This window comes from Eriocheir sinensis, chromosome 44 (assembly GCF_024679095.1).
Source record: "Eriocheir sinensis breed Jianghai 21 chromosome 44, ASM2467909v1, whole genome shotgun sequence".
NCBI lineage: Eukaryota > Metazoa > Arthropoda > Malacostraca > Decapoda > Varunidae > Eriocheir > Eriocheir sinensis.
The window spans coordinates 7,541,231-7,567,460 of NC_066552.1; the positions used below are offsets into that span (position 1 = coordinate 7,541,231).

Sequence of the window (26,230 nt, forward strand, 5' to 3'; positions counted from 1 at the left end):
AAGGGAAGGGAGGGGAGGGGAGCGAAGAGAAATACCGAGAAATGGTTATATTAATCTAGAACGTAGTGATGGTGTTAATAAGAAAACGGGCTAATATATAAACCTTGGTCAACAGGCGAGGGTTTTCCATGCACTCAGACCGACGGGAATCTATGTGGCGTGGCCGATACTCCAATAAGGCATAAGATAATGTGTGTGTGTGTGTGTGTGTGTGTGTGTGTGTGTGTGTGTGTGTGTGTGTGTGTGTGTGTGTGTGTGTATACTCTTATTTCTCCTCAGTCCCCCGTGCAATGGCAATTTTCATGATATATTTTTGCGGATACTGTATTTTCTCATCCTGATTTAAGATACACATTCATTACTAGACTTTAGCAAGGAAAATAAAAATAAATAAAAATGAAAACAGTGCATTCCTGAAAATAGAAGAGGCAGGGAGAGTGCAATGGCAATTTTCATGATATATTTTTGCGAATACTGTATTTTCTCATCCTGATTCACATTCATTACTAGACTTCAGCAAGGAAAATAAAAATGAATAAAAAGGAAAACAGTGCATGCCTGAAAATAGAAGAGGAGGAGGGAAGGGGGAGGATACTCTACCTCTATCCCTCTACCCTCAGTTTTTATCAGGTGTTTCGGCATCCATTTAGGACATTACAAGTGGTTTCCCTCCCATGTGTTCATTTCAGCGTGTGACTCGTGCTGGCTGAGGAAAGTGAGGAAGTCTGTGAGAGGATAACCGCTCTACTAAGCATCTCTCCCTCCCTCCTTCCCACTCACTTTTTATCTTATCTTTGGTTCGTCGTACGGCTGTCAGGTGTTAGGTTTTAGTTCTCTGTGCGGTTCCTCATCAGCAGGTACGTGTCTCTGTGGTCATATTCTTAAACATAACGGTTCCCAAGCACACACATTCGACACGGCCTTCGTAAGAGTTGTGGGTCTCTCCATGAGTTGTTTGATAGCCCTGGTGGTAGTATGACGAACTTCGGTACCATGAACATGAAAAAAAAAAAAAAACTCACAAGAACCTGGTTAATCTTTTCGGCCTTTGGGTAATGTTGATGTGAGAGGCGGGAGAGTCTGATGATACCGACTTCTACTTCTGCTTCCTGTCCTTACACCTGTGGGCCATGGCTCTACCTCGGTGTGCCCTGGCTGGTATACGAGGCTGTGAGTAAACAAGCCAGTGGAACGGAGTGTATAGGAGATGGATCAAGAAAAGGCGCAGTGGTGTCCCTCAACGGTCGGTTCTAAATCTATTATTAAAAATCGTCGCCATCACAGGCCTTGATTGGGTGTAACCAGTGACAGTAGTGGGTTCCCCGATGACACTGAGATAGGAAAACGAATTAGAGCATGTCATGACGGGGGTATGTTGCAGGGGATGCCAGTGTGTGCCAGGGGATGCCAGTATGTTATAGGGAATGCCAGTGTGTGCCAGGGGATGCCAATATGTTATAGGGGATGCCAGTGTGTGCCAGGGGATGCCAGTATGTTATAGGGGATGTCAGTGTGTGCCAGGGGATGCCAGTATGTTATAGGGAATGTCAGTGTGTGCCAGGGGATGCCAGTATGTTATAGGGAATGCCAGTGTGTGCCAGGGGATGCCAGTATGTTATAGGGGATGCCAGTGTGTGCCAGGGGATGCCAGTATGTTATAGGGGATGCCAGTGTGTGCCAGGGGATGCCAGTATGTTATAGGGGATGCCAGTGTGTGCCAGGGGATGCCAGTATGTTATAGGGGATGCCAGTGTGTGCCAGGGGATGCCAGTGTGTGCCAGGGGATGCCAGTATGTTATAGGGGATGCCAGTGTGTGCCAGGGGATGCCAGTATGTTATAGGGGATGCCAGTGTGTGCCAGGGGATGCCAGTATGTTATAGGGGATGCCAGTATGTGCCAGGGGATGCCAGTGTGTGCCAGGGGATGCCAGTATGTTATATGGGATGTCAGTGTGTGCCAGGGGATGCCAGTATGTTATAGGGGATGCCAGTGTGTGCCAGGGGATGCCAGTATGTTATAGGGGATGCCAGTGTGTGCCAGGGGATGCCAGTATGTTATAGGGGATGCCAGTGTGTGCCAGGGGATGCCAGTGTGTGCCAGGGGATGCCAGTAGGTTGCAGGGAGAACGTCACGGATTTATTAGTGCGTGGATTTATTAGTGATCCGACAAACTGACGATGAAGTTTGATTACGTCGACAAATGCAGCGCAGTGAAGATTGGAGAGAGAGAAAAAAAAATTGGAGGAAGTGAAATTGATGCAAAAAGTGTAATGGAAGAAAGGAAAGGAAATGAAGGGAAACAGGAAAAGGAGCAAGAGGAGGAAGAGGTATAATAATAATCCCTTCAATAAGTACTACACATCACCTCAGTGTAGTCCTATCTAGGGGAATTTCAACGGCAAACGAATCTCCGGTGTATCTATACTAGTGAGATCTGATTCCCGCCACAAACATCGGTCTGTATTAACACCAGACACGGCGCTGAAGAAGCCTAAAGATTTATTCCCAAGGTTAGTAACACAAATATTGAAGTTATTCTCGATTTGGCACTGGCTTAGGTATGCCGTTCATTTCTGATCCCTTCTGCCCTGAACGGAGTGTTTAGAATCGATGTCAAGAGAGATGACGAAAAAATATTAACTTCCCTAGAGACCTACCACACAGAAACCTTAAAACGGGTTAATATGTGTCGAGAGAAATGACAAAAAGTATCCATAGCTCGAGAAAACTACCACACAGAGAAACCTTAAAACGGGTTAATATGTGTCGACAGAAATGACGAAAGTTACCCATAGCCCAAGAAAGCTACCACACAGAAACCTTAAAACGGGTTAATATGTGTCGAGAGAGATTACGAAAGTTACCCATAGCCCAAGAAAGCTACCACACAGAAACCTTAAAACGGGTTAATATGTGTCGAGAGAGATTACGAAAGTTACCCATAGCCCAAGAAAGCTACCACACAGAAACCTTAAAACGGGTTAATATGTGTCGAGAGAAATGACGAAAGTTACCCATGCTCAAAGAAAGGTACCACACAGAAAGCTTAAAATGGGTTAACATGTGTCGAGAGAGATGACGAAAGTTACCCATGCTCAAAGAAAGGTACCACACAGAAACCTTAAAACGGGTTAACATGTGTCGAGAGAGATGACGAAAGTTACCCATAGCCCAGGAAAGCTACCACACAGAGAAAGCTTAAAACGGGTTAATTTGCACTCATTAGAAAGTTAAAGACTGCACTGAAACATATCTAGGAGTGGAGAATAACAAAAGTGAAGCCGTTAAAACACTTCCACTGATAAGCTGATAGAGAATTCATTTTTACAGTAGCGCTGGAGTATATGCAGCTGCATAAATCCCCTGCCTGCATTACTTGACTATCTTTATTACTTTATTATCATTACTTTATTTACTCAAACTATTTTTTGTTCTTTGATCATCTCAGTTTTCCTGACGTTATCTGTGGTAATTATCCATCTACTTTATATCCATTTATCCTCAATTATCTGTGTCTTAATTAAGTGTGTTGGAGTTATAGACCTTGTAACTTATAGTATTTACACTCAGTTATATGTACTGCACTGTGATTAGCCCGCGGTCACTGTCCATCGTGATTATCGTCACAAGCGGCAGACCTGTCGCCCGTGCAGGAGAACCTGGGCAGTACAGACCAACCTTCACCACCCACAAGTCCTCTTTCTGTAGTGTGATCTACATGAGTATGCGGGCTTTTTTTCATTATTATTATTCTTTTTTTACGCCCTTGAACTGTCTCCTCTGCTGTAAAAAACAAAACAAAAAAAACATGTGGTGAGTGATTCTTTCGCTCCCATGCATAAAAAATATTTTGCCCCGAAAATGATTACCGTATACAGGGACAGTGAAATAGGAGTACATTATGACGCCTTCGATCGTGAGGAGCAGGGGGAGGAGGAGGCTGAACACTACATGGAAACATGGAAATGCAGGCAACATAAAACCTATTGGCTCATTAGGAGATTGCCCACTTTGCTGATTTAATATGCCAGACAGCCTCTTCGTGCCGGCATAGCAGACGAAAGCACTTCGGTATTCAATTTACTCCTGATGCAACGAAATGGCGGTCGATTCGATTTATGAAGGCTGATTTAGGAGTACATGAACCAGCCAGGTATTTTGTCCACAAGTAGTGAAGAAAGTGAATGTACAGGAAGAAGTGAAAGTGAAGAAGAAAAGAATGAAGGAGTGACTGACGGTGACACTGAGGGTGAGGAAGGTTTCAACCCAGCCATAACCTCCACACCAGGAAAAATACACTACAGCATTTCACCAACCCCATCTCCACCGCCTGTTGCCCCAAATCTGGCCCCTCCACTGTAGAAAACCCCCAATCTAGTCATTACAGTGCCCCAGCAAAGAGATGACGTCATAGTTATCATTTACTTGCCCTACCCACCAAGCAGCGACGAGCCAGAGGAGGTTCAAGATTTTTTATTACTTTCTTTCGTTTCTGAAACATGCCCAGTCTTTGTCAGCCTGGTTCACACCAACCCGTGGTCCATAAGGCCTGGTGGGGGGCGCAGTTTGGGGACGTATCGACTCCACGTGGGGCAAGCCAGGACTCTCTACCACCATACCTGGCCTACCAATGAAGAACTTTTTTTTCTTTTTTTACCACTTTTACAAGGTAATATTCAATTTTTATTTATTTATTTGTTAAGCTTATTTTCATTAAATAGTATTGACTGTTTTCAAAAGGATAGTAGTTTATTTTAGAAATAATTGTCATGAAATTTGTAAGACAGATTTTTGTATTAATTTCCAAAAGGCTGAATACGATAGACAGTGGTTAGCGACTATTTGATGACAGAAAAACAAAGTAACGGAAAAAGTAACATATTTTGCTAGAAAGAAGAAAAAGTATCAGAAAAAAGATATGTGCTCGTCTCGATTTACTGAAAAAAAGAGGAACAGGGAAGGACAGATGGTAATAGAAAAACAAACAGGAAAAGCAAAGTAACGGAAAGAAAGTTTTTCAGTTTGCTACGGAAGAAAAAAAAATACCAAGAAATAAAAAAAATCATGTACGCTTTTATAGATTTACTGAAAAAAAGTGATAAGTGACAACAAGGAAAGCAGAAAACAAAGTAACGAAAAAGAGTAACATATTTTGCCAGGAAGAAAATAAAGCATCAGGGAAAAAAAAAGTAAATGTGCATGTATTGGTTAACTTTAAAAAAAAAAAAAAAAAAACTGGCAACATGGTATCACGTGTGGACCGATTAGCACCGTGTAGTTCTTTTGTTCTCGTGTATCAGCCTTACACACACACACACACACACACACACACACACACACACACACACACACACACACACACACACACACACACACACACACACACACACACTAAAAAAAAACACTAAAAACACACACACACACACACACACACACACACACACACACACACACACACACACACACACACACACACACACACACACGGCGTAGTAGTAGTTTGTGGAGGAAGTTAAAATCATGAAAGACTCGGGAATAGAAATAAAAAGTGTAAAGGAAATAAAGACAAGGAAAGAAAAAGAAAGCAAACAGGAAGAAGAGGAAAAGGAGAAAGAGCAGGAGGAGGAAGAGGAGGAATAGTAGTAGTAGTAGTAGTAGTAGTAATAGTAAGGGCCCTATGTCCAAACGAACGTTATGCGGTAAGGGTCAATATAGTGATAGACGAAAAAATAAAATGGGGGGTGTCCTGAGGTTGACGTGTTAGGGCTTTAAACATTCGATCCCTTGTGTAACATGCAAAGATAGTGATGCTCTCTCTCTCTCTCTCTCTCTCTCTCTCTCTCTCTCTCTCTCTCTCTCTCTCTCCTTTATCTTTTTTTTTATAGTTGTTGTTACGTGCCAATCGTTTCCTGTATAATTTTGTTGTTGTTATTGTTGTTGTTGTTGTTGTTGCTGCTGTTGTCGTTGTTGTGTCTAATGAGTGTTAGCTAATTAGTTATTATTATTATTATTATTATTATTATTATTATTATTATTATTATTATTATTATTACTATTATTATTATTATTACTATTATTAATTCCTCCTCTTCTACCTCCTCCTCTGTCTCCTCTTCCTCTTCCTGTTTCCCTTCATTTTCTCTCCTTTTTCTTCCTTTACACTTTACACCTTTTTATTTTTAACTCTTTCATCATTTTCACTTCCTCCTCGTGTGTGTGTGTGTGTGTGTGTGTGTGTGTGTGTGTGTGTGTGAGAGAGAGAGAGAGAGAGAGAGAGAGAGAGAGAGAGAGAGAGAGAGAGAGAGAGAGAGAGAGAGAGAGAGAGAGAGAGAGAGAGAGAGAGAGAGCAGGGGGTAAGCTAGGATTAATTTGGTCTGTTGTATACTGGGGCTGAAAAAAAAAAGAGGGAAAGAGAAGAAGAAGAAGAAGAAGAAGATATGGTGGCGTTGGTGAAATGGGTAGGGAGGGCAGGAGGAGGAGGAGGAGGAGGGGGGTGATATAGTCGTGGTGGTGATAGTGGTGATGGTGGTGGTGGCGATAGTGGTGGTGAAGTTGGCAGTGAAATCATCATACACATATTATTATTGCATGGTGAGACTGTCGTGTGTATAAGTGTGAGTAGGGAAGCTGAGAGAGAGAGAGAGGGGGGGGGGGGGGGGGGGGGAATGGTCGACAGTGTGGTACGGGGCATGATAGAGGAGTCATATGGATGTAGAAGGGAAAGGGTGATGATGGAGTCAGTGTAGCTAAGGATGATGGTATGAAGAGAGAGAGGTAGTAGAGGAGGAGGGGGTGGATAGAGAGGCGTTGGCTGGTGTGTGTGAGTGAGTGCGTGTGTTTGTATGTGAAGGAAGCATGTGGTGGGGTACGCTTGGTGCTGTGTGGGTGGGAGGGTGGAAGCAAGGCAGGGGGTGGAAGGTATCTGGGGAGGAAGTAAAGGTTCGAGGAATGGGAGAGTAGGGGTTAGTGGTGGAAGATTAGGTAGGTGGAGGAGAAGTATGTAGTATGTGGAGGAGGTATGAGTGGAAGGGGGAGTTGTGTTGTAATGGTTAAAGATTAGGTAGGAATTTAGGAGTGGATGGAATGGAGAGGAAATGTGGAGAAGTATGTAGTATGTAGTGGTATGTATATAGTATGGGGAGTAAGTATGAATGGAAGAGGGGAGTTGGGGTGTAGTGGGAATCGAAGTGGGGTGGGTGAATAGAACTAGTATGAGGATGGGGTGGATAGGGGTGGAAAAGTACTTAGTTGGGTAGGTTAGTGTGGGGGGGAATATTGTAGTGGGCAAGCGTGGGGGTGTGGGGATGGGTGGGTATGGAGGGGCATGTAATAGAAGTGACATGTATAGGGATGGCTGAGTAACAAGTGGGAGAGGGAAAAAAAAGTGGAAGGGGATGACACGAGAATAGACAGATGTGGAAAATAAATATAAAAAAAAGGGGTTGGAGGAGTCTGGTTGAGGAAGAGATAGCAGTGGGTGGGGCTGGGGTGTGTAGGGGTGACGGGTGGGGGGGGGGGGAGGGAGGGGAGTAGCGTTCCAAATTATCGTACTCAGGCACTCAGCACATCGTATTTTTCGGTTTTTGACTCACAGCTATCGGAGACAAACACCAACAAGTAACGCTTTTAACGATAACCTCACCTAGAATCGCGTTATCAGTGTGGCTACGAAAGTTTTGGGCCCTGGAACTGATGAATGCGATGTTTTGAGTACGATAATATGGTAACGCTGAGGGGGAGGGCGGGGAGGGCGGGGCGGCACAGCATCACAGAGCCAAAATTCGGAACTTCCTGTACCTCATAAACATTTCCTTCCGTCATCATTGTATCTCTGTTTCCTGCACTCACCATTACGCTCTCTCTCTCTCTCTCTCTCTCTCTCTCTCTCTCTCTCTCTCTCTCTCTCTCTCTCTCTCTCTCTCTCTCTCTCTCTCTCTCTCTCAAAAAATCTTGGCATCTCTTCTCGTCTATTTTCGTTCGGTTATCACATGCACCTTATTTTTTCCTCCCTTCCCCTTCCCTTTCCTTCACCGTAACAACATTTATTAATCTTGAAAGTATCCAAAGCCCATATAAAACGTCATTAAGTGTTTTTTTCATAATTACTACTACTACTACTACTACTACTACTACTACTACTACTACTACTACTACTACTACTACTACTACTACTACTTCTTCTTTTATGACGTCTATTCTGAAGGTTCTCATTTCCGTGTTTTTTAATCGTGCGAGTCAAATGCAATCCGCTTATTTTTTTTCCACTAAATATTTGTCGTTCTTGTTACCATCGTCATAAAGTACCGAGTGTGTGTGTGTGTGTGTGTGTGTGTGTGTGTGTGTGTGTGTGTGTGTGTGTGTGTCCTTGTCAGCTACCATTTTAAGTCGGATTCCTAATTTTCTTCATTTTCGCATCCTATTTAAAAACAAAGACAATAGAAGGATGAAAACACCATATAATTATGTTCCTCAGTAAATAAATCAATACTCGAATGAATGAATAAGTAAACAATCAAAGGTGGGTGTCGTAAGAATGTGCAGTCACTCAAAAAAGTATATTCCACCTCAGAACATGAAACAATATGAGAATGCACTAAAATCACACGATACATACACTCAGCAGCGTTCATTCTCTCTAGTCTTCGCTCGCCATGTATTTTATCGTTCATGTGTCGGCCGGTACTTCTTGGGGCACCTGTACTCACCTGTAATTAGCAACACACAGGTGGCGAAGAGGAACAGGTGTGTCTTCCAGCCTCCGAGACGTCTTCCCATCATCTTGACTTATCTCTTGCTCTCTTGTCTCACTTTCCCCTCACCTTCTCCCTTCACTCTTGTCCCTTCACTCCCCTCACTCCCTCCCTTTACACTCCTTCAGTCGCCTCCTTCTTGCCCCTTTCCTTTCCCCCTCAGACGCTTTTTTTCTCACTTGTCGCACTTTATAAAATTTAATGATCCGTCTATTTGAATTTGAAAAGATTTATGTTTTCTCTTTTTTCCCTCTTTTTGTATTTCTTCACGAAGGTTTGTTTTCCTCTTTCCTACTCGTTCTCTCTTTTCCTTTCACTTCACGTCACTATACGGAAATAAATAAGAGAAAAATATTAAAGTTAAGAAACAGTGAAGAGATATAGATGTGGAAAAAGAGTTAGGCCACACCACAAGCAACACCACCAACACCAACACCACCAACACTAACAACACCGCCAGCACCACCAACTTCGTCAGTAGTAGCGCTCCCCAGCACCTCACTACCCATACTGCCTTGCGTTGGCTGTCAGGTGTGGTGGTGATGGTGGTGGTGATGGTGGTGGTGGTGGGGGTGGTGGGGGTGGAGGTGGTGATGGTGGTGGGGGTGGAGGTGCAAAGGGCGGAAAGGGGAAACGGTGCCGGGCCTCAGATTTGTTGGCTAGGTGTCAGAGAGAGAGAGAGAGAGAGAGAGAGAGAGAGAGAGGGGGGGGGGGGAGGGGCTAAGTGGTCATTTTCTCATTATTGTTACTCTTGTTGTTGTTGTTGTTGTTGTTGTTGAGGGATGTTGATGTTGCTATTGTCAGCTTCGCATTCAATTATTCTGCGCGAAAAAAAAAAATAATAGTAACAAAGTGTGTGTGTGTGTGTGTGTGTGTGTGTGTGTGTGTGTGTGTGTGTGTGTGTGTGTGTGTGTGTGTTCAGTTTCATACTCGTGTTATTTTGTCTTCATTGTCATCATTATCATCATTCTTATCCTCTCTCCCCTTATTCCTCTTCTTTCCCTTTATCATCATCATTATCATCATCACTAGCTCATCATAATCAGTATCACTTTTAATTTTGGCGTTTTTATTATTTTTCACTTTAGGTCATTTTTCATCATCATCTTCATCATCATCATCATCATCATCATCATCACGATCATCACTTTTTACTTGTTTTCATTGCCATCATTATCATCCTCTTCCTATTTCCCTTCCTCCTCCTCCTCCTCCTCCTCATCATCATCATCATCATCACGATCATCACTCTTTACTTGTTTTCACTGCCATCATTATCATCCTCTTCCTAGTTCCCTTCCTCCTCCTCATCATCATCATCATTATCATCATCACGATCATCACTTTTTACTTGTTTCCACTGCCATCATTATCATCCTCTTCCTAGTTATCTTCCTCCTCCTCCTCCTTATCATCATCATCACCATTCTCATTCTACATCCACCTAACCATTCCTCACTGCATCGTTTCCTCCCCCAAAATACACCTCATTCACACCGGGGGAAAGAACATGACTTGGCCGGCTTTACCACGAACCAAATCACATCAAACAGCTCTTCGTCCTATGCGTGTGGGTGTATAAAAAGAAGCCCGGCGCGTGTTCAAGCTTGCCGTCGGCGTATCAGAGGCTGTCATTCCCGTCTTTCACCTGATTTTGCAACGTCCTATCAGTCTTCAGTAATAATCGTGTGGTTAACTTGTGCTTTTTCGATCCGTTTCTCAAGGCGAGGGTAGTTGGTCTTGTTGATTTGTTTTATATCACTTTTTCCGACTGAGTTTGTAATGGTGAGTTACATGTGAAAATCCGACACTCATGACTATCTCCGTCCTCAAAATGAAATAAAAAAAAGCCAAACTAACAACGTAACTTGATAAATAGTAATACGACGTTTAAAAAATCAGCCTGAGGTGTTTATCTATGAATTTTATGCTGTTTTACCCGCCACCCAGAGAGAGAGAGAGAGAGAGAGAGAGAGAGAGAGAGAGAGAGAGAGAGAGAGAGAGAGAGAGAGAGAGACGACAAAAATCTAATCAGTCACCTGTGTTACGGTTTTTTTTTCAGTCGCTGCCATAATTAAGATTTGCATTATGAAGGTCAAGGAAGGAGAACATGAGACCTTTGAGACGCTTATAATCAGTTAAACCTACTACTACTACTACTACTACTACTATTACTACTACCTCCATTTTTTTCTTCAACATTTTCTTCTTCGGTTTTTGCTTATTAAATCTTCTTCATTTTCTTCTTCTTTTTCATTTTCTTTCTTTTTCTTCTTGTTTTTGTTCTTGTTGTTCTTCTTCTCCTTCTTCTTCTTCTTCTTCTTCTTCTTCTTCTTCTTCTTCTTTTTTATTCTTTTTCTTGTTCTTCTTCTTCTTCACCTTCTCGCATTTTGCTGGGCCACCTTCTCTTCTTGGTTCTTTTTTCTCTCTTATTTATTTTGAACACATTTTTTTTCTCCCTCCCCTCCCTAACTAGCATACCACCCACGCGACGTCTTGCCCAGAGTTAAAAAAAAAAAAGATTCAAAGGAAATATGAATACCAAATGAGCATCAGACAGTCACCTTCCTTAAGCTTACACGCATATATAGAGTTTTAGATCCCTTCAGAGATAACAGATGAGCATTAGGGAATTGAAACCCTTTAGAAGATTCCCTTTATAATTCCACTCCCGAATCTCCTTAGAAGGTATCATCACACCACTAATGCAAGTTGTCTTTTAGGCGTAAAGAAAAACAAAATGACAAACACACTCTGTCCTGCTGGGGGGGGGGGATTCTGTTCCTCCCTTTTTCTGTTGTGTTGTAATAAACAAACAATAAACTATCAATCAATCAATCAATCAACATCTGAGACATCATTTTTATACTCGTAATCGATTCAAACCCTTCTGCGGAACCCTTTTGACATCAACACATCCCTTATGCAACTTGATGGTCCCTTTACTGAGGCATCAACACATTTCTTATGCATCTCAACTAACAAACTAAATAGATCGCCTTCGGAAGAAACAATTAAAACCGACTCCCTACAACACCATTCTTAAGTAAACGATTGAATCCTTTTACCGATCCCTTTATTAAACGATTCCCTCAACACCATTTTTAAGTAAACGATTGAATCCTTTTACCGATCCCTTTATAAAACGATTCCCTCAACACCATTTTTAAGTAAACGATTGAATCCTTTTACCGATCCCTTTATAAAACGATTCCCTCAACACCATTTTTAAGTAAACGATTGAATCCTTTTACCGATCCCTTTATAAAACGATTCCCTCAACACCATTCTTAAGTAAACGATTGAATCCTTTTACCGATCCCTTTATAAAACGATTCCCTCAACACCATTCTTAAGTAAACGATTGAATCCTTTTACCGATCCCTTTATAAAACGACTCTCTCAACACCAGCTGCAGTTTACTCCCCTTGTGCACGTCTTATTTTAGAATGTCTCGAGTCGCGGCTGATTTCCCGGGAAGCCATACGAGTCAGTCTTCGGTGAATAAGATGAACAAAAAGGAAGCGAGAGTCAGACACGCAAAAATAAGATTGGATTCGTGGGGGTAAAACATAACTCAGGGGGCGAAGTAGGAAGATGAAGGAGGAGATGAGAAGGAACGAAGGAGAGAGAGGAGGAGGAGGAGATGAAGGAGGAAAGGGCGAGACAGATAACATAAATAGAAGGAGGGTGAAGTAGGAAGATGAAGGAGGAGATGAGCAGGAACGAAGGAGAGAGAGGAGGAGGAGGAGATGAAGGAGGAAAGGGCGAGACAGATAACATAAATAGAAGGAGGGTGAAGGAGGAAGATGAAGGAGGAGATGAGAAGGAACGAAGGAGAGAGAGGAGGAGGAGGAGGAGATGAAGAAGGAAAGGGCGAGACATAACATAAAAAAGAAGGAGGGCGAAGGAGGAAGACGAAGGAGATGAGAAGGAAGACACAGAAGGAAAGAAAAGGAGAATGAGATAGAGAGAACTCATAAAAAGAAAGAACTCAAGAGAACGAAGGAGGAGATGAGAAAGAAGGCGCAGAACGGAGGAGAGAGCAGGAGGAAGAGGAGATAGAGGAGCGGACGGGATAGAGATAATAAAAAAGAAGAACCGGAGACAAGAAGGAAGACACGAAAGAAACGAATTAAAGAGTAGAAAGAGAGTAGAAAGAGTAGATGGAGGAGAGCACGAGATAGACAACATAAGACATATAAGACACTTTCGCTTCTCACACATCAGCTATTTCTAAAGGTCAAAGAGGGGGTCAGTCGGGTTCTAATGAGTGTTTCTTCAGGTTCATGTTACAGAGGAAGGGTCAAACTACAACCAGGGTCATAAAACTACTCCTGGAAATGCCCACAACTCCTATGAAAGCCTTGTCAAATATGTGTTCTTGGGCGATGAAATGTTTTGTTATACGACCCAAAGGAAGACGAATTAAGGAGATGCCAAAGACGACACGAAAGAGACGAGGGAAAGAACAGCTGGAAGAGGAGATAAATGATGAGAGGACGAGATAGAGATAACAGAAAAAAAGAACTAGGGAGGAAAAAAAAATACAAAGAAGATACAGTGAAGAGAAGAACAAGAGAAAGAAGAGAAGATGAAAAAGTAGAGAGCGAGAAAGAGATAGCACATAAACAGAGGGGAAAACAGGAGGAGGTGAAAGAAATGGAGAAAGATGAGAAAGAGATTATATAATGCAAATAGAGAGAGTGATGAAGATGAGGAGGAAGAAGAACAAGAGGAGAAAGAGACAAGAAGAGGAAGAGGAGGGAAAGAAGATGGAGGAAGGAAATAGTATGAGACAGTGTGATGAAGAGAGGCCATGTTGAAGGAAAAAGAGGAAGAGGAGGAGAGGAGGAGGAGGAGGAGGAGGAGGAAGAGGAAAAAAGAGATGAGGGAGATGAAAAAGTGAGAGAGCAGAGAGGGAGTGTGAGGGAGTTAAGAATGAGAAATGGAGGAAAAGAGAGAGAGAGAGAGAGAGAGAGAGAGAGAGAGAGAGAGAGAGAGAGAGAGAGAGAGAGAGAGAGAGAGAGAGAGAGAGAGAGAGAGGAGGGATAGGGATCAAAAATAGGGGAGAGGGGAGAAGGAAAGGGGAGAGAGTGAAGAGGGGAGGGGAGAGGGGAGAAGGAAAGGGAAGAGGGTGAAGAGGGGAAGGGTGTGAGGTAAGGGGAAGGGGGAGAGAGGGGAGAGGTGATGGGAAGGGTAAAGGAGAGGGGAGTTTGGCATCCACCCACTCACACACACACACACACACACACACACACACACACACACACACACACACGTTGCAGCAGAATTAGCCCCACACTCACTCAGTCACACTCTCTCTCTCTCTCTCTCTCTCTCTCTCTCTCTCATTATCATCATCAAGGAAGAGAAGGAAGAAGAAGAGGAGGAGGAAGAGAAGGAAAAGGGGGAGTAGATTTTTTTCTTCTTCCTCCTCCTCCTCCTCCTCCTCCTCCTCCTCCTCTTACCCCTTACACTATCCAACTCTGCTAATCCTCCACATTCTCCTCCTCCACATTCTCCTCCTCCTCTATCTCACCTGCCCCATATATTTTCAGGTAGAGGCCTCGTTCTGTCATAGTCACCCGTTTCAAAGCAAATATTCCTGCCTACCCTTGCGGCCCTACCCTGTTATCTCCCCTCGTGTTATCAGTGAACGGAGTGAGGTGGATGGGAAGGATAGGCTACATCTCAGCGGCTACCGTTTCGTCAAGCCTAGAAGTGTAGCTACATCCGTCTCTTTTACGATCGTTTATAAATGAGGAGATGATAAAAGACGTAGTTGTTGATGAAAAGGCAGGACCGATATTTTTAATTAACCTTGTAGCAGCGACGGGCCAAATTTGTGGCTTTACCGTGTACCAACGACGGGCCAAATTTGTGGCTTTACCGTGTACCAACGATGGGCCAAATTTGTGGCTTTACCGTGTACCAACGACGGGCCAAATTTGTGGCTTTACCGTGTACCAACGATGGGCCAAATTTGTGGCTTTACCATGTACCAACGATGGGCCAAATTTGTGGCTTTACCGTGTACCAACGACGGGCCAAATTTGTGGCTTTACCGTGTACCAACGACGGGCCAAATTTGTGGCTTTACCGTGTACCAACGACGGGCCAAATTTGTGGCTTTACCGTGTACCAACGACGGGCCAAATTTGTGGCTTTACCGTGTACCAACGATGGGCCAAATTTGTGGCTTTACCGTGTACCAACGACGGGCCAAATTTGTGGCTTTACCGTGTACCAACGATGGGCCAAATTTGTGGCTTTACCGTGTACCAACGATGGGCCAAATTTGTGGCTTTACCGTGTACCAACGATGGGCCAAATTTGTCAGTGATATAAACCCCCCTAAATAGATGATGCATAAACTGATCACAAATGCGTTGATATATATTATGAAATGGTTTGCCTTCAAGAAACATGATCCCCGCAGCTACCGGGTTAAACATTTCGGCTCCCATACACGCACATTTTAATAAGGCTTTCGTAGGAGTTTTGGGCATTTCCGCGGGTACTACTTTAATGACCGTGGTTGTAACTATGACTTCTCTTGTACCATGAATTAATTAACCTATAAAAAAAAACTGCCATGAAAACCCGACTGATCTTTTTGGCCTCAGGAAATACTCGTAGTTGATGAAAGAGGCGGAAGCGTTTAAGAATATCAAGCCAAGACACGTATAGATGAAAATGTAATCAGCAAGTTACATGTATCAGGAAATTGACCTCTCTTTCGGCCACCTCCTTGGATTCTTTTTGGGAGCAGCGAGTAGCGGGCTTTTTTTCCTTCTTATTGTTCCCTTTTTTTGTGCCCTTGAGCTGTCTCCTTTGTTGCAAAAAAAAATGTACTGGGGTCGGTTGAAAACGCAACTTAACTCACTTTTTTTTCTTTTTTTTTTACAGCAAAGGAGACAGCTCAAGGGCACAAAAAAGTAAACATTAATAAAAAAAAAGCCCGCTACTCGCTGCTCCTAAAAAGAATCCAAAGAGGTGGCCGAAAGATAGGTCAGTTTTGGGAGGAGAGGTGAAATGTTTATAAATGTGGAGGTGATAATGACGGAAAGCCAGGACACATAGATGAGAATGTAATCTGTAGGCACAAGTATTTTTATTTACGAGTCGGTTAAAGAAAAAAGAATCTCCTCCCCCTTTTCCTTCTCTTCCTCCTCCTCTTCTTCTTCCATCTCTTCCTCCTCCTCCTCTTCTTCTTCCTTCTCTTCCTCCTCCTCTTCCTCACAATGCAACAAGAAATCGTATTACCCCATTATGTTAAATTGGGGAAATGATGATGATGATGATGATAGAGAGAGAGAGAGAGAGAGAGAGAGAGAGAGAGAGAGAGAGAGAGAGAGAGAGAGAGAGAGAGAGAGAGAGAGAGAGAGAGAGTTACTGAGTGAGTGTGGGGCTAATTCTGTTACACTTGAGTCCTTCCCAAAAAAGTTTATATATCTTTCTTGCTACTTGGCATTGATGTAAAGCTGATAGACGCTTTTCTTGTTGCATTGTGAGGAGGAGGAGGAAGAAGAAGAGGAGGAGGAGGAAGAGAAGGAAGAAGAAGAGGAGGAGGAGGAAGAGACGGAAGAAGAAGAGGAGGAGGAGGAAGAGAAGGAAGAAGAAGAGGAGGAGAAGGAAAAAGAAGAGGAGGAGGAGGAGGAAGAGAAGGAAGAAGAAGAGGAGGAGGAGGAAGAGAAGGAAGAAGAAGAGGAGGAGGAAGAGAAGGAAGAAGAAGAGGAGGAGGAGGAAGAGAAGGAAGAAGAAGAGGAGGAGGAGAAAGAGAAGGAAGAAGAAGAGGAGGAGGAGAAGGAAGAAGAAGAGGAGGAGGAGAAGGAAGAAGAAGAGGAGGAGGAGGAGGAAGAAGAAGAGGAGGAGGAGGAGGAAGAGAAGGAAGAAGAAGAGGAGGAGAAGGAAAAAGAAGAGGAAACATGGAAACATGGAAATGCAGGCAACAGAAAGCCTATTGGCTTAATCTGCTCGACCGCCACTTGGGGCTTGGTGAGCAGATGAAAGCACCTCGATATTGAGGAGCAGTTGGAAGCCCCTCGTTATTCAGTTTACTCCTGACGCAGCGAAATGACGGTCGATTCTATATTTGAAGGAGTTGATGGTATTCGCATTTACTACTTCTGAGGGAAGATTGTTCCAGTGGCGGATGACTCGGTTTGAAAAGAAACTCCTTCCAATGTCTGTGTTACATCGACTCGACTGAATGGGTAAACCGTTATTTATAGTTCTTGAGTTGGTTTGCAGTTCAAAGAATTTGGAGTAATCGACGTTATTGAACTTTTTTAGATACTTGAAGACTTGAATCATATCCCCTCGTAGGCGTCTTTTCTCCAATGTAAAGAGATTGAGTCGCTTGAGTCGTTCCTCGTACGGTTGAGCCCTGAAGGTTGGAATCATCTTCGTGGCGCGTCGTTGAATCCTTTCCAGTAAAGCAATGTCCTTTCTGTAATTGGGAGACCAGAACTGCACTGCATACTCGAGGTGCGGTCTTACCATGGAATTATACAAGGATAGCATCACGTCTGGTGTTTTACACTCGAAGTTCCTCGCTATGAACCCGAGCATAATGTTGGCCTTGTTGTATGCTTTTTACAGTGATTCGCGTGTTTCAGGTCACTGCTGATAGTGACTCAAGATCCTTTTCCTCCTGCATCGCTTGCAGAGGTCTCCCATTCATGATGTATGTGTGGTTACTATTTTGGGACCCAATGTGCATGACTTTGCATTTGTCAACATTAAAAGACATTTGCCATTTTTCCGACCATTCGATAATGTGATTGAGGTCTTTCTGAATGATTTCGCAGTCGGTCTTTGTGAGGGCATCTCCACCCACCTTGGTGTCATCTGCAAATTTCGATATTGTGGATTTCAGTCCTGATTCTAGGTCATTGATATATATGATAAAGAGGATGGGTCCCAGCACTGACCCTTGAGGCACTCCACTAGTGACTGGAAGCCAATCGGAAGGCTGTCCGTTGAGTAGTACTCGTTGTTTTCTGTCGGTGAGCCAATCTCTTATCCACGCGATCAGATTGGCTCCGATGCCCGCCGAGTGCAGTTTCTTAAGGAGTCGCTCGTGCGGTACCTTGTCGAAGGCTTTCTGAAAGTCCAGGTATATAACATCACTGGGGATGTGGGCATCCCAGTTCTTATATATACCTTGGAAGAAGTCTAATAAATTCGTTAGGCAGGAGCGCTTGTTTCTGAAGCCATGCTGGGTGTCGGAGATTATATTATTGTTTTCTAGAAACTTAACAAGTTTATCTCTAATAATCTTTTCGAGTATTTTTCCTGCCACTGATGTCAAACTTATGGGCCTGTAGTTTAATGCAATGCTTTTGTCTCCTTTTTGAAAATCGGTGTTACGTTCGCCATCTTCCAGTCTTCCGGGACCTTATTTAGTTGAACTGACCGGTTGAATATGGTAGTGAGTGGTTGAAGTATTTGTTGTTTAAGCTCTTTTAATAATAAGGAGGAAGAGAAGGAAGAAGAAGAGGAGGAGGAGGAAGAAGAAGAGGAGGAGGAGGAAGAGAAGGAAGAAGAAGAAGAGGAGAAGGAAAAAGAAGAGGAGGAGGAGGAGGAAGAGAAGGAAGAAGAAGAGGAGGAGAAGGAAGAAGAAGAGGAGGAGGGGGAAGAGAAGGAAGAAGAAGAGGAGGAGGAGGAAGAGAAGGAAGATTATTCACGTAAAAATGTGAAATGGGTTTGACAGTAATCACTCCTTTGTAGCGGAATTTCACGGCCTGGCAGCGCAGACCTTTAACCAGTGTGTGAGTGTGTATTTTACCTAGTTGTATTTACCTAGTTGTAATTTTACAGGGCCTGGACTTACGCTCGTGTGGTCCCGTCTCCGTATCTATAATTATCCAACTTTTCCTTGAAACTTTGCACACACTTCTCCGATACTATTTCTTCACTTAATCTGTTCCAAACCTCTATATTTCTTTGTAGGAAACTATATTTCTTTATGTCTCTTGAGCATCTTCCCTTCCTCAACTCTTTACTATGTCCTCTAGTATTCCTGCTGGAAGGTTCCTCTCTTAGTGTGTGTGTGTGTGTGTGTGTGTGTGTGTGTGTGTGTGAGAGAGAGAGAGAGAGAGAGAGAGAGAGAGAGAGAGAGAGAGAGAGAGAGAGAGAGAGAGATCCCCTTCCCACCATCCTCCCTCCTCACCCCTTCTCCCTTTCGCTTATCTCTCTCCCCATCTCTCCTCTCCCCCCTCCCTTCTCTCCTGGTAAATAACAAAGTGAACGGAAGCGGACTGGTTGGGGCGGAAGTGACCCGTTCAGGACACAGGAACTAGGCCAGAGAGAGAGAGAGAGAGAGAGAGAGAGAGAGAGAGAGAGAGAGAGAGCGTAATCTTACCCACACTATTTAAACTAATGTGATTTTTTAAAACTTCGGGATGTTACCGGAAGATTTGGTCGCCCTTCAGACCCTTGATTGTCGAACTTGTCGCGGCCGTCTTACTCATAAATTAAGTAGATATTTTTTTTCCTCTCGATCATAAATTTGACCTTCCCTTTTCTCTCTGAGTGTGTGAATGATTTCCCAGCAAGACTGCCCCGTTTTCTCATACATTTTCCTTTCCTTTCTTAGTCAACTCTCATGTTTCCCAAGATTGGCACTTTTTTTACCCACCTTTTCCTTCCCAGTAAATTATTCGTTCACTAGAAGAGTTCTGCTTTATCACAAACTTTCCATTTACTTTTGAGTAAATGAATCTTTATCCTCAACAGTCATACCATCTTAAGTCTTCTTCCTTCGCTAGACTGCCCCGTTTTAGCAAAATTTATTTATCCCACTCTAAACCTAGACGTATCGGCGCCTCAGTCCGCTGTGTGAAACGTCGCTCGCAGAAGTTCCTGGGATATTCACGGACTGTTTTGAGTTATAGTTTGCACGGCCTCTGCACCACGAACAGGATAAATCACCTCTGAAAACCTTGTTAATCTTCTCTGTGGCTTTGGAAAATAGTCGTGATGGGGGCCTGATACGTTTAAGAATATGGACCATAGTATGACGCTAAAGACCGCCCCATGTCTAGGCCAGTGTGGGTGTGAAGCATGACAGCAGCCAAGTTTCCCAGCACGAAGCCCGGCGCGGCCCAAGCTGCCCTGCTGTGGCTGGTGCTGGCGGGGCTACTGATCCTCATCTACTACATCAGCTACGACCGCTTCTCCCCCGTCTACCGCCTCCCCCGCCCCCGGCCCTTCTTCCGCGTGGGTGAGTTGTATTGGTGCTGTACTGTAGATATTGTAATATCCGACTGTTATTGCTGCTGCTGCTGCTACTACTACTACTACTACTTCAACTACTACTACTACTACTACTACTGCTACTACTTCGGCGACGCCTACAGAAAATGACCCGTGGTGGCGGGAGGTTGTGTGCAAGAGAGCCGGACACTGGGAGGAGGAGCCGGGGACGCCTCTGAAGAAACTGTTCAGGTGAATTTGTCTGTCTGTCTCTCTATCTATCTATCTATCTATCTATTATTTTGTCCTGTATACACCTACATTATGCCTATTCAAACACCTTGTTCTGTCCTTTTCCTGCAGGGATGTGACGCCAGAGAAGGACAAGAACATTTTCCTGATGGACACGGCTTGCAACTCCAATCCCAAGTACCGCGTGTGGTGCTCCGTTGAGAGGCGAGTGAGTTAGGGAAAACATGCGCCCGTGTTTTCAGATGCTTTCGGTTCTCACATCAACTATTTTCAAAGGCCACAAAGGACACCAGCCGGATACTCATGAGTTTTTTTCTTCACATTCTTGGTGCTGAAGCCATGTCAGACTATCACTATAGATAGATAAAACTGCCCATGGAAATACTAACACAACCTCTGCCGAAGCCTTATCAAATGTGGGTGTGCAGGCCACGAAATGGAGAATGCGGGGCATTATGTGCCAGACAGGTTATACGGCACTCTGATGAGGTAGGATTAAAGGAAAAGAACTCTGAGATGTAAGGAAAGATTATACAGCACTAGGAAGGAGAGAGTTGTAAGTCACAATAAGAGGGTCAGAGCGACCATGTCTCTTCCCTACCTGTTCTCTCCACCATCATATCCATTCTCCTCTTAACATGACTCATGACTCCGGCAGCTGGGCGAAGCAGCACCCGAACCGGCAGGTGTGGTTCCTGTTCACCGCTGGCGGCATGGCGGAGGCGGAGCTGCCTCATATTCTCCTGCACCGGTACCCGAACCTTCACGTGGTGGACGTCGACCTTGAGGAGCTGTTCAGAGGCAGCCCCCTCGTGCCGCTCTTCAACTCCCGCAAGTGGAGTCGTGAGGACAGTGAGTGATGGTGGTGGGTTGTGGAGAGAGAGGGGGGGAGGGGGTCGCGAGGGTAAGGAGGGTGGAAGGAAGGGCAGAAGGAACAAGAGATGGCAACAATCAAAGCAGCACTTCATAACTTTGAACACGTAGCTGGAGGTTAATGAGATCACCTGAACAACGTGGGATATGCAAGGTGATTTAGGTTAAAGAGATTAATGTAGGGCGGTTTGGATAACATGCCTAGAGTGATACAAGAGGTTAGGACACGCAGCAGGCTCACGAGTATACTATAGAATAGAGTATAGAGAATAGTAGTGGATGAGTGGGACCAAGTAGGGAGATAGGTAGTTTCTGAAATCGTGATTCAAAGTTTTAAAAGGAGATTGGGTAGATTCATGGATGGAGAGGGGAGATGGTAAATATCTCATTCTCAGGCGGTGCCATGTTGCGTCATCTGGCCTTGGACTCTCATTGTATTCTCGTGCATCCCTGAACTGGTGGTAACGGTTGTGTGCCGTGGTTGTCGTCGCAGCCTGGCCCGTGGAGCTGCTGAGTGACATGCTGCGGGTGCTGGTGCTGTGGCGGTGGGGCGGCGTGTACAGCGACACAGACGTGCTCAGTATTCGGCCCTTCACGCTGCCTTTCAACGCCCTGGGCTTCGAGAATCCCCATCAGATCGGCAGCGCCTTCTACAGCTTCCACGCCCAAAACCCAATGCTCCTGGACCTGATGGAAGACATGCAGGAAAACTTTGATGTAATTTTTCTTGTCTTTATTTTTCATTTAAATGAAGGAGAGCAGTTAATGACTGACTGGTTTATAAAAGATCAAAATGAAACTTCAACTACCACAAAAGAGATGAGTCAAAATGACTTTTGTAGCATGAGATTTTTGAGATTCAGTTATTTCTACACAGTCTTAGTTGAAAGAGGGTGAAAACAATGGTGGCTATCCTTGAGTCGTTGAAGGACATTCAACGCATTGGGAACCTGGCTCAGAATTCTGCCGCAGCACAAGCGAGGAAGGCACGAGTTATAAATGTAAAGAATATTTAGATCTCTGATAGCATTTCCTGCCATAGAAAGACAATTTTTAAAAGAAGGAAACTGTCTAAAATACTGCAAATTCTTCTGGCCCTCCGCCTCACTCCTGTTCCACTCCTCTCTTCACATAGTTCATCATGTAAATTATGCAATGCTAGTCCCCTATTTTCCTCTCATCCCCAGACACAACAGACAATTCAAACTTGTTCACTGCCATCCCAAAACTCTGCCTCCCCTGCCTCATCCTTACTTCCGGCTTCCCTAGTTACAAAGTGCACTTACGTCCCTCATACTCTGTTTCGTATACTCTATTGCTAGTCTTCCCTATCTTATCTATAATGGCACAAGATTGACAAAAACAGGAACTTCATCAAAAGTTCTGGTTCTCTTCAGAACACCTTCCCTTGCTTCTTACTGTAGTACCTACCTGTAGTGGTTAATCTCAAAGAATGGCAAAATTTATTGTCTTCATGCTGACATTGCAATCACACAGATTAAAGCAGGATGTATGTAAACGTGCACATAGTAACTTAGGAACAAGTCACCACTGTACCCTACCTCTTACATATCCTTCTTCTTGCAGCCCAGGCAGTGGGGAAGCATTGGGCCTCTTGCCATCAGCCGAGTAGTGGAGCAGACCTGTAAGAAGAACCTAAAAGAATTATCAGAAAAAGCCCCAACGAAGTGCCCAGGAAATCTCATGCTCTTCCCGAGGCGCTCCTTCTATCCAATTCCATACCCCGCTTATGGAAAGTTCTTTAACCCCGGAGGAGGCAAGGACTTCGACAAGGTCAGGCCGTAGGAAGGTTTCTATTGGTGTGGTGTGCCAGGACTGTTGATTGAGTCCGTTTCCTGTCTCTTCAGCTGTTTTCTGTCCTTGATATGTATTGCTTTACTCTTGTGTTTTATTCTCAATCGTTGTTTGTTTTCTTGCCAACTAATTGTTGAATATTTCTCTCGTTTTCTTCATATCTATTGCCAGACCTACTTCCACAGAGTGTGGAGATCTTCAGGCATTCTCTGTATGAGTAAGACTCATCTGCAAATCTTGAGTTGTTAATGTATTCAGTGTGCCTTCATTCCTATATCATCCCACTCTGATTTCTCTAATGATTCTTGAAAGCAACCTTTGAATAGTTTTGGTATTTTTGTGTCACCATGCCTAACATCTTTCTTAGTTGCCAGTTTTCTGCTTTCCTAGTGGAGTTTAAAGGTTGGCATGCTGTGTCTCTGTATGTATTTTCCAACACCTCTATGCATGGTTCACCTTGAGTGCCTGCATGACTGCTGAAGTTTTGAATTAGTCATATGCTGATGAGTCATATCAGTGACATCACATACATAGTCTGGCAAATGTTGATGATGTCATGTTAACAATCCACGTAGAGCTACCCAGCTGAATCATTCTTTATGTAGCCACTAAAATTCCTGCTTATGAGCTGATCATTGTTGAACTCTTCTTTTAAGATGTGCATACAGAATGTCAATAGATAACAGCTTTAGCATATTAGGATAACACGTTCATGAACTTTCGTTGTAAAAGAATGATATATAACCATATAAAAAGGTACCAGAGCCTTAGTACTTCTGCTAACAATGATCTTTACATTTCTGCCCGCAATCATGCCATTTAGCTTCCTCGAGGTTGGGCGTTCTGTTTTCTCCAGTTCTTTTCCCCCCTCCCAAATGCTGTCGATATACAGGAGCCTTGTCCGTCCTCGTATGGTGTATGCATCTCACGTGCGGGGGGGCTCCATTCACACAGATCTTTTGGACAGAGTAGAGTCAATGGCTCTTCGTCTCACCAACTCCCCTCCTCATACTGACAGTCTTCTATCTCTGAAATTCCGCCGCCATGTTGCCTCTCTTTCTATCTTCTATCGATATTTTTACGCTGACTGCTCTTCTGAACTTGCCAACTGCATGCCCCCCCCCCCCCCCCCTCCCGCGTCCCCGCTGCACTCGACTTTCTACTCTAGCGCATCCCTATACTGTCCAAACCCCTTATGCGAGAGTTAACCAGCATCTTCACTCTTTCATCCCTTACACTGGTAAACTCTGGAGCAGCCTTCCTTCGTCTGTATTTCCTTCTGCCTATGACTTGACCTCTTTCAAGAGGGGTGTATCAAGACACCTCTACACCCGAAACTGACCTCTCTTTTGTCCACTTTTTACTTCATCTTTTATGGGAGCACTGATTATCGGGCTTTTTTTTAGGATACTTTATTTTTGTTGCCCTTGAGCTGCTTCCTTTGTAGTAAAAAAAAAAAAAGTAACAAACCTCTGATTGGAATAACTTGACCCTCATACTTTTTTTGTTCATGACACATTTCTCCTTCCTTCTAGATGTTCAATGAGACCTTCACCTTGCACCTGTGGAACAAAATGAGCAAGGGCACAGAGATGAAAGTTAACTCCAGCAGCATATACGAAGTGGCGGCCAGAAAAGTCTGTCCCCTCACCTTCCAGATCGCTACAGCAGAGTCAGATGTTTTCTGATCTTTTTTCATCTTTAATTTATTAATTAATTTATTACATGTCTCCATCACAAGTGTGTATTTGCTCAAGCATAAAAGTGTTTCATTTCTCCATTCCTATCACATGAAGCCAACACACACACACACACACACACACACACACACACACACACACACACACACACACACACACACACACACTTACTTGCTTAGTGCAGTCATCGTGGCCGATGACGACATTCGATGTCCCCCAGTGTGATCTCGAATGATTTCATGAATGAGTGATGATGATTTAACGAGAACTTGTATCTTCAGGGTTGATGCTGAATTTGTCGTCTTCGGTGCGCATTTGTGTGGCTCAGAAAGCCTATGCGTGATTTGCACACCTTGCCACACGTTTCACATGTTAATTCAGGGTCTGGAGCTGCAGCAGCATCTTGCCTGGCGTGACGCTGCTGTCTCTTCCAGGTGCGGTGCGTTCTCCAGGCCTCCTCCAGTACGTCAACTCCGTTTTTTGTTTTTGTTCTCCATTGTGACCGATCAGTGGCTTAGTGGCTAAGGCTTCGAGTGTCCCAGGGTTTATGTTACAACTCTTCAGTGTGTTTTTTACTTGGTCCTTGTACCTTTTCTTAGGACCTCCTGGTCTCCTTGGGCAATTTTGTAGCTGGCTATACAGTGCATGTTTAGGAAGCCGGTCTTCTGGCATTCTTATGACGTGGCCAAGCCACCTCAACTGCCTCCGTGCCAACATGGCCTCAGTGCTTGTAGTATTTGTCCGGTCATGGATCTCCGTGTGTGGAATGCGGTCTCTCCAGGTGAGACCCAGTATCTTCTGTAAGCACGAGACATGAAAGCGTTGTAGTTGCTTCAGGTGGCATTGATAGTATGTCCAAGTCTCTGCACCATACAGAAGAGTGGAGATACATACTGCTTCATAAACTTTGATTTTAGTTTCTAGTTTCAGTTGTTTATTTTGAAATCCTCGATCCCTTAATCTGCCAAATGACCGCGCAGCTTTGTTGAAGTTGTCGAGAACGTCCTCGTCTATTCTGCCAGAAGGAGTCACGACGCTGCCTAGGTACTTAAAATTTGTGACAATTTGCAAGTGAGTACCATCTAAAGAAAATATCGGTGCCTCTTGATTGGGACCAGCGTTATAAAACATTATTTCAGTCTTTCTGGCATTTATCTGCAGCCCAAGTGCTCTGTATATATTAGAAAAGACAACAAGGATGTGTTGCATTGACTGGGGAGTGTGAGAAATAAGGGCAGCGTCGTCAGCATATTGTAGTTCTATAATCTGGCGTATGGTTGTCTTTGTGTGGGCTTGTAGTCTGCGGATGTTAAAGAGACTGCCATCAAGCCTGTACTCAAGTTGTATCCCATCTTCAGCATTTAAGGAGTTTTGTGCCAATGTCATTACAGTAGAAATAAAGATGTTAAACAATACAGGGGCGAGAACGTCACCCTGTTTGACCCTCACTTCAGCTGGGAAGGATGGAGATTCCAGGCCGCCAATGCATATACTTTCGCTTGCATGTTAGTATGAAATTGTTGTAGCATGTTTAAAAACTTGGGAGGAACTCCATATTTGGTGAGAATTTTCCATAAGAGATCCCTGGGCACTGTGTCGAAAGCCTTTTTGAGGTCAATAAATACGATATAAAG

The 26,230-nt window shown here is 43.9% G+C and overlaps 2 protein-coding genes across 4 annotated transcripts in view; one reads left to right on the forward strand and one right to left on the reverse strand.

Moving 5' to 3' along the window:
- Positions 1–9,341, reverse strand: part of LOC126980383 (uncharacterized) — a 22,968-nt gene extending 13,627 nt beyond the window's left edge. The window contains exons 1-2 of one of the 2 annotated variants that reach the window (XM_050830247.1): positions 9,222–9,341; positions 8,707–9,077 (exon numbers count right to left, since the gene is read on the reverse strand). In XM_050830247.1, the coding sequence (XP_050686204.1) occupies positions 8,707–8,779 (73 nt within the window). In that variant the 5' untranslated portion in view covers positions 8,780–9,077; positions 9,222–9,341. Of the gene's footprint in view, positions 1–8,706; positions 9,078–9,200 lie in introns of both variants that reach the window. The other variant, XM_050830248.1, reaches the window with a different exon arrangement.
- LOC126980382 (lactosylceramide 4-alpha-galactosyltransferase-like) overlaps positions 1–26,230 on the forward strand; it is a 35,138-nt gene extending 8,908 nt beyond the window's left edge. Inside the window, exons 1-8 of one of the 2 annotated variants that reach the window (XM_050830244.1) lie at positions 731–857; positions 19,806–19,984; positions 20,121–20,208; positions 20,320–20,412; positions 20,867–21,060; positions 21,575–21,798; positions 22,669–22,875; positions 24,432–26,230. In XM_050830244.1, coding sequence (XP_050686201.1) covers positions 19,825–19,984; positions 20,121–20,208; positions 20,320–20,412; positions 20,867–21,060; positions 21,575–21,798; positions 22,669–22,875; positions 24,432–24,584 — 1,119 coding nt within the window. In that variant the 5' untranslated portion in view covers positions 731–857; positions 19,806–19,824 and the 3' untranslated portion in view covers positions 24,585–26,230. Of the gene's footprint in view, positions 1–730; positions 858–19,805; positions 19,985–20,120; positions 20,209–20,319; positions 20,413–20,866; positions 21,061–21,574; positions 21,799–22,668; positions 22,876–24,431 lie in introns of those variants that run through there. The other variant, XM_050830245.1, reaches the window with a different exon arrangement.